Raw genomic sequence first — 11,892 nt, forward strand, 5'->3', positions numbered from 1 at the left:
GCCTTCCCTTTTCCATGACCTCCATTGCAATCTATATGACATCCTTCTGCACATTAGTATTCAATAAACCCCGAAAGTGCTTGTGCCATAACTGAATTACCATTGGACAATAACATAGTGCATGCCCCACATCTTCCTCATTATTGCACCACACACACTGAGCTTCATTAATTATAAACCTCCCCTTAAGATTGGCACGGGTTAGGAGTCCATTCTTGCAAGCTCTCCAAGTAAAGATCTTTATTTTATTAGGTCGTTTCAACTTCCATAACTTTGTCCAGAACTTGCTATAATTATTAGCATTTGAACACTCCCCCTCTTGTCTGTCTAACTTCTGAAAGTAGTCATATGCACTTTTAACACTAAACACCCCATCCTTCTCATGATCCCATATAATTCAATCAGGCCTCACCTTAATACTGATCAAAATTTTCAACACAGATTCTGTTGCAGCAAGTGGTAACAGCCTTCTCACCTTTTCTATATTCCACCATCTTGTGTTCTCATCAATAAGGTCTTCAACCATAAGTGTCTCATCAATATTTTCTTGTATCGAATGTCGCAACACTCTGTATCCAGGTATCCAATGATCTGTCCAAACCTTTATTGACTTACCATCCCCAACTCTCCATCTGCAACCCCTCAGCATGTCATCTTTTGATTCCCATATACCCCTCCAAATGTATGAAGGTGTAGATCCCAGCCTTGAGTTATTAAAATTAGAGGAAGGGAAATATCTTGCTTTATACAACTTATGCAAAAGTGTAGTCTCATCTGTCATAATCCTCCAAGCTTGTTTTGCAAGAAGAGCTTGGTTAAAAATTTTCAAGTCTTTAAAACCCAGCCCTCCTAACACCTTTGTCTTACACATTCTCTTCCATCCTACCCATCTAATTTTTTGTTCCTCCTACTTCTGGCCCCACCAAAAATTTGCCATTAACTGTTCCAACTCACTACAAAGAGTAGATGGTAACTTGAAACGGCTCATGGTATAAGTAGGGATGGCCATTACAACAGCCTTTAGCAGCACTTCCTTACCTCCCTGGGATAATAACTTCTCTTTCCACCCCTTCAGTTTATGCCAAACCTTATGTTTAAGTTCTGAGAAAGTTTGCTTCTTCCCTCTTCCAACCATAGGAGGTAGGCCAAGGTATTTGTCATATTGTTGAAATTGTTGAGCTCCCCATAAGTCTATAATCTCCTGCTGATTATGGATTAACATTTTTGCTAAAAATCATCGAGGTCTTTTCTGTATTGACCTTCTAACCAGATGCCCTTTCATAAATGCCAAGTAAATGTTGTATATTCAAACAAGTCTGTACATTTGCCTTGCAAAATAGCAAACAATCATCTGCAAACATAATATGGTTCAACTTGGGAGCACCAGGACAAATCTTCAAGCCTTCAATCTATTTTGATGTTTCAACCTGCTGCAGGAGAGTGATTAACCCCTTAGTACATAGAAGGAACAAGTAAGGAGATAATGGATCTCCTTGCCTAATCCCTCGAGTTGGAACCAAATGGCCTTTTGGTTCACCATTCACCCATATGCAAAAAGAAACAGACTTAACACACCCCATAACCAACTTAATCCACTTCTCATGAAACCCTATTCTCTCCATCACAACTTCTAAGAAACTCCATTTCACCCTATCATAAGCTTTACTTATATCAAGCTTTAATGACATAAAGCCTTTCCTTCCACTTCTTTTCTGTCTCATGAAATGCACCAACTCATAAGCAACAAGTATATTATCTGTTATCAATCTACCAGGAACAAAAGCAAATTGTGACTTGGAAATAATAGTTGGCAATATCTCTTTAAGCCTATTAGCTAAAACCTTTGAGATCAATTTATAAAGGACATTACATAAGCTAATAGGCATGTAATCTGTAATCCTCTCAGCCTGTTTTTTCTTTGGAATCAAGGTAATGTATGTATGATTTAAATCATTAGGAAACTGACCTTGATTGAGAGCCAGCAGAACTGCTCGAGTGACATCCTTGCCAATAACAGACCAGTATTTTTGATAAAAGAGAGGTGCCATACCATCAAGACCTGGAGCTTTATTGGGATCCATTTGATGTAGAGCCATAACCACTTCCTCTTCCTTGAATTCCTTCACCAAATTCTCATTCATTTCAGCATTGACCCTTCCCGTTATTCCATCTAAGAAATCCATCTGTCCTTCCTCAACTGAGGACTTAAACAAAGTACTAAGGTACTCAAGAATCAAATTATCCCTTTCCTCATTAAATTTCCAACCTCCATTCTCCCCTCTTAGTCCCTTTATCCAGTTTTTCTTCCTTCTCTCAGAAGCCCTATTGTGGAAAAACCTGGTGTTTGAATCCCCTTCTTTTAGCCATAAGGATTTAGACCTTTGTCTCCACATGATTTCCTCTCTCTCCATCCAAACTTGCATTTCTACTCTTGCCTTCCTATGTTCATCCCTTTTTTGAAAATAGGAATCACTAGACTGCAACCACTTCAATTTTGATCTTACTTTATCTAATCCTTGCCTCACATGCCAAAACTTTGACTTGTTCTAGAAAGTAAGCTTTTCACCACAACATTTGATCTTTGTCATCATTGCACTGCAACCATCAGCAGCTTGTCCCTCATACTAGGCATTCTCTATAACATTCTTGCAATCAGGTGAGTCCACCCACATAGCCTCGAACCTATAAGGTCTCTTGCTTCTCCCTTGGAACTGTACCTCATGAGTTCTAAGAATAATAGGCAAATGATCTGAGTATGCAGCTGCACCATGTTGGACTCGAGCCATAGGATAATATAAGCCCCACCTATGATTTGAGAGGACGCTATCCAACCTCTCACTGATAGTAAATGTAGGTTCCCTTTTGTTACACCAAGTGAAAGGGGGGCCAACATAACCAAGATCCCTTAACTCATAATCATCCAAAACATCCCTAAAATCCTTCATCTGCCTTTCTACCCTCTGTAAGCCCACAGACTTCTCATGACATCCCAAGATTTCATTGAAATCCCCTAACACTACCCATGCTTGAGAAGAAACCACTTTCAAAGCTCTGATTAGAGCCCATGTTTCATGTATTTTCGAGGCCTCAGGATTGCCATATATACCAGTGAGGTACCATTCTTCATTTGCTAAATCAACATCCTTAACCCGTGCATGAATGTGTGATCTTGAAAAACTTTGAACTGTAATGTCCACATCCTTCCTCCACAATAAAGCAATACCACCCCTTCTACCATCACTGCTTACAGCCAAACAATTTTCATATCCCAATCTATACTTCAATCTCTCTATTTCCTTTGCATGTAGTCTTGTTTCTTGCAAAAAAAGAACCTCAGGAACTTCTCTTCTGACCAAGTCAAGAAGAGCTCTGAATCCACGTGGGTTCCCAAGCCCAGGTGAATTCCAACTTAAGAGAATCACTGGTCCTGGCAGGGTTGTGTAACAGCCACTGCCAATTCATTTTGTGAGACAACATGTTCCTCTCCCACCTTCTCTTTACCCTTAAGTTTCTGTTTTTTCATATGATCACCATTTAGAATACCCCCACTACTTCTCTTCCTACTTGGTAATTCAACACTAGGTATAAACTGAGTACCTTGTACACAAGCACATTTTTTCCATGATCTTGTGTTGTGTATAACTGGCACTGCAGTTCTAGATGAATGGATCCGAGAATGAGAAAGAACTAGATCATGAATGATAGGCCCAGTTGGTGTACCTGGATCATGTAGGTTTGGTCTAGTTACAATGAATGGCCCAGTTGCAATGTCATCAGTTGCAATGATAGGCTCACCATTTGCTCCCCCCATAGCTGTTACAACAGTTTGAATGTCATCATTTGCCTCATCCCTTATATTCGTTACCCTTACTTGATTCTCTCCACCTTCAGTGTTTAACGTATGTCTGCTATTAACTCCATCTTCAATGTCCTCTTGAATGTCACCCACACCAGTACTCTTGCTGTTACAGTGAGTTGAGCCTCCCTCATCCACCGTGCTACCACCCTCAGCCACCTGTTTTTCTGATCTACTGGGCCTCCCTCATAGCCCCCCCACGTAGTCGTCTACCATCTGCCTCTGCACGCAGCCACGTTCCAAATTGAGCAGGAACATTGTCTTCTTGTTTCACCACCCCACAAACACCATTCTCATGCAAAATTCTCCCACAGTCAAAACAGAACCAAAGCAATTTCTCATATTGGATTGGAATCCAATATTTCATACCATTTAGCATTGTAGTTCTGTCTCTCGCTAAAGGTTTAAACAATCCAGTCTGACTCTAAGCCGCAAGAAGCTTCCCCATGCTACGTTATCTTCCTCCACATCCACATATTCTACCTCTCCCAACGAACTTCCGATCCTTCCACCACATTCTTTATTCATTCCCACCAAAGGCATGTTATGGAGTTGCACCCACATTGCTGCCGAATCAAACTTCATAGAACTCGATTGTGTAAACCTATCAAATAATTCAATCACAAAGATATGATTATCAAATAGCCACGGACGTCCCTCAATTACACGACCATGATCAGCATGATTGGCAAAAGAGATAATGAAAACATTTCAGCCAACTTATGTAAATTTTGCTTGTTTACTCAGCCTCCAAATCTTGGCCATAGTAGTTTCAATAATATTCTTTCCAATAGATCTATCCATCCAGATTTTCCCAATAAGACAGAGCTCCTCCTTCCTTTGAACCTCCCATATCGCCTCATTCTCCAACGTGATTGCTGTATTTTCCTCTTCACTCAATTTGAAATTTCCCCATAATAAGGCTTGTAAATTCTCCATAATAGCACCACCAAAACACTCTTGCCTTCTACCCGTATATGGTAAGGAGATTTTCAAACACCACCTCAGTTCTCAGTTGAGAGAAAAGAGAGGAGACTAGTTAAAAAGGACCTTTATTAAACAGATCAATAATGTTTAAGGTTTGCATTTTTAAGAAAAGCCATCGGTGCGTATGATATGCATTAATGTTGTTTAATATATGTATATAAATAAATATTTTTATTTTAATTAATTTGCTTGTTTTCTCACAGATTTAATGGAAACAACATTGAGCAAGGTGCAAGCTTTATGGGTATGCTAAGTCTTTGAGCTTGTATCCTCACAATATCAGCCATTGTTTGGATTGAGGCAATTTTTTTTTCTAGTATGCTTCTCACTTTGGGAGTGCTAACCTCGGAACTACAAACAAAGGTACTTCTCTATGCACTGTGAGGAAACTAAACTTACCTCCCAATTTTTTATGAAAAAAAATAGATAAAAAGATGCTCATAGAAAGGGGGAGTCAATACCTTGAATTGACTAATACTAGTTGAATCAAATACTAAAAAGGAAAAGATATGCTCTTGCCAAGCATAAAAGTTTATCATTATAGAAAAAGTCAAGTGTTCTATCATTGTGGGAAAAGGCAAACACTTCAACCCGGATCTACTCTATCAAGTCTTTAAAGAAAAAATTATTACTCAAATTATTGTGGAAAAAGATGAGCAATTCATCCATGGACATAACTAGTGCATAAAATGTTAAAGGAGAACGAGAGAAAAGTTAACCCGCTCTTTCTCTCCAGAATAGAGTTCTCTCTGCAACTCTCAGTAGTGAAATTCTGCACTCTCCCACTCTAATCTCTCATTCCGCCATGGATATGGAAGATTTAATCCACCAGACAGAAGCTCTTTCTTGGGAAGGTTTAAACTTAACCCCTGAAGAGGATCCAACAGAAGGGGAACCTGAGTCAGCACTCATTGGAAGGATAGTGGCTTCTCGCCCTCTAAATAGAATTTCTCTACATGCCCATTCAGAGCTGCTTGGAGTTTCCTCAGTAAGTTCCACATTGAAGACCTAGATGCCAATCTGTTTCTCTTTACTTTTCAAAATGCTAGTGACAAAAAGAGAATCTTGAATCAAACCCCTTGGAATTTCAAAGGACATATCCTCATCCTCAAAAACTGCCCTGCAAAATCTACATGGAAAGAGATTAGTCTAACTACATCACCGTTTCATGTCCAAATACATCGCCTAACCAGAAACCACATGACCGAAAAAATTGCTTCCAAGATAAGGACTACTCTTGGTACTTTTCTTGGAGTAGATGTGGACCCTTTATTTGGTTTGGCTTGCAAGAAATTTATAAGGATTAAAGTGGAGATCGATATCACAAAACCTTTGAAAGGTCTTTGGGAACCAAGGACATATTTATAGCAGCTTTTCCTGTCATTTAGTTATATTTCTTAATCAACTAGTTTCAGGGGGATCCTTCCCCCGAACCCCCTGAATGAGGGAGTACGAACCAGTGTGAGATCGTTCGTGCCCCATACCCATGGGTCACTCACTGACGGATTGTTGATTCACATATTTACGTAAGTGACCATTGAACCTTTCTGAGCTAACTTCCCCTGCTAAAACAGGAATGGTGCCTAACTGAATCTCAGATCAACTTCCATATCATAATTGTTCTAGTGAATAACTAAAACTAGTGAATAACTAAAGAAAATAGACAGATGGAAGATAGCAGAGGAAGAACTAAGCAATCAGAAGTCTTAGGGCCTTTATAAATAAGTTTAGTTCGGATACTATCATTTTGTCTGAAACCTTGGTGGCTAATAATAGCACCCCTACTTGCACGAATCCAAACTTCCTAGAGCAACTCGAAAATATTTTTGAAAGTCAGATTTCAAATGAAGAAAATGAATATCTAACAGCTTTGCCTTTAGAAACTGAAATTCATGGAGCCTTAAACCAAATCCCAAACAATAAAGCTCCAGGTCCAGATGGGATGACAACCATTTTTTACAAACATTACTAGCATATCATCAAAATAGATGTGGTGGCAGCGGTGCAAAATTTATTTAGAAGCGGGAAACTACTGAAACAGATAAATCATACCCACATAGCTCTCATTCCAAAAATTGCAAGCCCAATCTCTCCTCAACATTGCAGACCCATAAGTCTGACTAATGTCATATACAAAGTCATCACAAAAATCCTTACAAACAGTTTACAGAAATCTCTCCCAAGCATCATATCCCCTTTCCAAACAGCCTTCTTTCCTGGTCGTAATATAAAGAAATATTCCATAATAGCTCAAGAGATGTTTCATCATCTAAAACACCATAAAGGGAAAAAAGGCCAGATGGCGTTAAAACTAGATATGAAAAAAGCTTCTGACTATATGGAATGGAACTTTCTTTTTGCGGTAATGAAAGCTTTGGGTTTCAGTTTGACTTGGATAAATCTCATCAAAGAATGCATCTCGACGGTTACATTCTCAATTCTCATCAATGGATTCCCAAAAGGTTTCTTTAAAACACAAAGAGGACTCCGACAAGGTGACCCAATTTTACATTTTCTCTTCATACTGTGCATGGAGGTTCTCTCAAGACTATTGGCGAGATCAGAAATATTAAGGAACCTAGAAGGTATTAAACTCAGTAGAGATTGCCCTCCCGTTTCTCATCTTCTTTTTGCAGATGATTTAATTATCTTTGGAAAATCAAAAGCATAGTCGATCCAGGCTATTGATGATGTCTTAAAGAAATATCAAGCTTGGTCTGGTCAATGAATAATTTAAAGTAAGTCCTCCATATTCATTACCCAAAGTACAAGTCAAGCAACCAGAAGGTTAGTCTCGGCGAATCTGCCATACAAAGAATCAACCTAAAAAATGAAATATCTGGGAATGCTGACAACGTTTGGTCAATCCAAAAGAGAGGACTACAAGGAATTGCTAGGGAAAATAAATAAAAGACTAGAAGACCAGAAATAATAAAAAATGCTCTCTCAAGCAAGTAGAACTATGCTCATCAGATCAGTAGTAAGCGTCATCCCCATATACCAAATGCCAATTCACATGCTTCCAAAATCCATTTATAAGACACTGAATGCTAACTTCAGAAATTTTTGAAGGGGGAAAATCAGAAGATCAAAAGCATAAACTCTACCTGAAATCTTGGAAAACCATATGTCAACCAAAAAAAAAGAAGGAGGCTTGGGTTTACGTCTGATGGAAAATATGAATGTAGCTCTGCTAGCAAAGACAGGATGAGAAATGTGCAAAACAAATATCAGTATTTGGCAAAAGCTTTTATAAAAAAATATCTGAAATCAAGTGTCTTTGAAAAAACGGCCCCAAAGGTTATGGATTCACCTTTCTGGAAGGGATTACTCAAGACTAGACCTTTGTTGGAAAAAGGTATGAGTTTCAAAATTACAAATGACTTGTCTGTTAGAGTTTGGCTCGATCTCTGGATTCTGACTTTGGAAGATTTCAAGCCTACTCCCCTCGATCCCTCATCGGATATCTCGACTACTCTCAAAGTCTTAGAGGTGATTATTCAGGCCATTGGATTCTGGAATATTCCTATCTTAACTTCTCTCTTTCAACATGATAGCATTAACGAAATCCTAAAAATCCCTTTACCTCTTTCCAATCAAGGCTCGGATAGTCTTATCTGGACTAAAACACAAAATAGAATTTTCTCTGTTAAAACTGTCCACCACCTTGCTTCCAATCTTGCTCTTCCTTTTAGGGAAGTAACTCCTGATATCCAATGGAGAAAAATCTAGAACCTCAGAATCCACGATCGACACAAACTCCTCTTATGGAAATTTTTTTGGGATATTCTACCTACAAGAGAGCACATTCAACGTTTCATCCCAAACTTAACCTCCATAAATTGCCCTCTTTGTGATGAAATAGAGGAGACTCTACTTCATCTTTTTATAGAATGCTCTATATCTAGAATATTATGGAGTTAGAGCAAATGGCCACTGAAACTCACTTCCTTGGGCCTAACCTCAATGAAGGATTGGCTTCATTTCATTTTAAACCCCATGCAAAAACTGGGCCTAACTTCACGGGAAGAACATCATTTCAAAGTTTTTTCTGGCCTGATTTTAGATTTTATATGGAGGCTTCGAAATGACTCGGTTCACAATAAAAAAGAGCTATCCCCCAAAAAGATATCACAATAGCTAAATTTCTCTTATGAAGAAAATCTACAGGCCTGGGAAGAAAAGATTAGCACCAAAATGGGGGAAAAATGGCAAAATCATTCTACAAACCAAATTTGTATATCATTTGATGAAGCGGCTAGAAACTCATTCTCTTTGGTCTCGACAGTTAGTAGAAACTCAAAAAGGGAAGTCATTCAAATCTAGAATGAGGAAAACCCCACTACTATCTCGGTGTTGGTACAAGCTCTTGCGGCAAAATTTGCTTTCAAAATGGTAGAATCTATCAACTCTCCATCTGCCTCTCTAGTTCGAGACTCCCAGTTGGTTATTTCTTCTATCTCTAAAGCGGAAGTGGTTTGGCAAATATCCACCATCTTAGATGACATTGAAGATTCTTTGAAATCCCACCTTGGATGGAGCTATAACAAGATTGATCGATTACAAAATCGACTTGCACATTCAGTTGCGTAATGGGCAGCTACAAACTCTTTGTCTGGTACCATTCTATTAGATATAATTCATTCTAGTATTTTGCTTATAGACAGTGGAAAGGATCCTTCTGGATAATCTTGTAATATTCTTTTTTAATATATGCATGCTTGCTTGGGGTGAAAAAAAAACCTAGTGCATAAAACTTTTATTTGTTTTTTTGAAAAAAAGGGGGTTATGCGATAAAAGGGGGTTATGTGAAAAAAGAAGTTTGTCCTAGTGACACTCTGTTGGGAACTGCCTAGTCTATGTGATAAAAGGGGAAGGCCGTGCTTTGCTCTTTTTTTTTGAAAACCAGAACCTCCAACATTTCATTTATGAAACATCAGTATTACAGGATTTATCAGAAGCTATACTACTGCCAATAAAACCTGGCATATCCTCTACCCAAACGGTTTTTTCTACCAAAATCAAAGCTTTTTTGGCTAATGAATGTGCCACTGTATTGCACTCCCTATAAGCAAATTGTATATGCCAATCAGCAATCCTATTGAAATAAAACTTTACATCTTCAATCACAGACCCGAAAGTAGACATGTCCTCCTCATCCCTTTGGACTGCCTTAATGACATTTTTGGCATCCCCTTCAAAGGTTGCATTGTGGATATTAAGCTCAGCACATAACTCCAAAGCCATCCTTAAAGCATAAACTTCGGCCACCACAGGACTCTCAACATGCCTAATTTGATCACAAACATCAACCAAGCCTTCTCCATCATCATCTCTGATAATTATGCCCACTCCCATTCTACTTTCTTTAGTGTTTAAAGAGGCATCCCAATTTACTTTAACCCAACCATGAGCTGGTTTTATCCATTTTGAAACTTCTCTGGCCCCATATTGCACCTGTTTTTCATTGATCTGAAGAGCTTGCACCTTCTTAAACTCCAAGAGAGTTTCAGTAGCTGTTCGCATAACTATTTTTGGGCATAAGATTTTCTTTTCAAAAATAAACATATTTCTCCTCATCCACACCTTTCTAAACAGCACTGCCATCAACTCCAGCTCATCCTGGTTCAGCTTCTGCATAAGCCTCTCCCACAGCATTAGGAAGTCAGACTCAGTTTTGTTCCATTTTTGTACCCTGCTACCCTCTTCAGTCCATATGTCATTTGCAGCTGGGCATTCCCATAGCACGTGCATAGTAGTTTCTACCTCCCTACTGCAGAAAGAGCAAGTGTTCTCACCTACCACTTTCCTTTTTAACAGATTATCTTTTGTAGGCAGTAAGTTGTTTCTGGCCTTCCATAGAAAGATTTTTGTTGCATTCGGGACTGTGAGGTCCCATATATTTCTTCACCTTTCATCCATTTGTACCTCCCTTGAGCATTCACCATCTCTCATTCTGAAGATCTCTTTCTGCAAGAAGTATGCACTGCTGACAGTAAACTCTCCCTTTTTAGAGGGGCCCCATATCACTTTATCTTGTGCAAAACCTCTGCTTAGAGGTATACTCAGAATTTGATCAGCTTCATTTTGTATAAAGATGGCTCTAATTCTTTCTTCATTCCACTCCCCTTTTTGCTTATCAATCAGCTCTTCTACTTTAGCATCTACCTGCAAAACAGAAACTGGTGACTGTATAGAGAAGGATGAAGGACTTGGTAACCACTTTGAACCCCATATTTTTATTTTGCTGCCATCCCCCACTCTCCACCTTATTCCTTCTTTCACAAGGGCCCTAGCATTCCAAATACTTCTCCAGATTAACGAGGGTTTTGAGCCCAAACTAGCATCTAGGAAGCTTGAGTACTTGTAGTACTTATCTTTGAAAATCCTTGCTGCTAAGGAATTTGGGCTTTTGATAAATCTCCACCCTTGCTTAGCAAGTAGGGCCATATTGAAAATCTCCAGGTCCCTAAAGCCTAAGCCTCCTTTCCCTTTCATCTCCCCCAACTTTTCCCATTTTCTCCAATGAATACATTTTCCTTCTTGCTGTTTACCCCACCAGAATCTTGAATACAACATATTAATTTCGTGACACAGCTTCTTTGGGAGTTTAAAAACTGATATAGTGTATGTAGGAATAGCCTGTAATACTGCTTTGATCATGATTTCTTTCCCAGCTTGGGACAAGAAATTGTTCTTCTAGCTTGTGATCTTTTTCCATATCCTCTCCTTCAAAATTCTAAAAGTATTAAAACTTGACCTGCCAACCATGGTAGGGAGGCCAAGATACTTTTCATAATTACCACAAACTAGTGAATTTCCAGCCTCTTTGATCCTCTTTTTATCCTCCTCCTTTGTATTACTGCTGAAGAATATTGAGGTCTTCTCTTTGTTTAAAAACTGACCCGAGGCTCTCTCATACTTCTTTAACACTTCTTGCATTTTATGCCATTCATCTATTTTAGCTCGCCCAAAGAGGATACAATCATCTGCAAAAAGCAGGTGATTGATACTTGTGCTTCCTCGTGCCACTTGCACCCCTCTTATTA

The 11,892-nt window shown here is 38.9% G+C and overlaps 1 protein-coding gene across 1 annotated transcript; it reads right to left on the bottom strand.

Annotated features, from left to right (window-relative positions):
• Positions 1-10,750: 10,750 nt before the first annotated feature.
• On the bottom strand, positions 10,751-11,506 carry LOC122278624 (uncharacterized mitochondrial protein AtMg00310-like). The gene has a single exon (XM_043088804.1). It carries the CDS (start codon positions 11,504-11,506, stop codon positions 10,751-10,753), a length of 756 nt encoding a protein of 251 aa, XP_042944738.1.
• Positions 11,507-11,892: the final 386 nt, after the last annotated feature.

Source organism: Carya illinoinensis, chromosome 10 (genome assembly GCF_018687715.1).
Source record: "Carya illinoinensis cultivar Pawnee chromosome 10, C.illinoinensisPawnee_v1, whole genome shotgun sequence".
Lineage (NCBI taxonomy): Eukaryota > Viridiplantae > Streptophyta > Magnoliopsida > Fagales > Juglandaceae > Carya > Carya illinoinensis.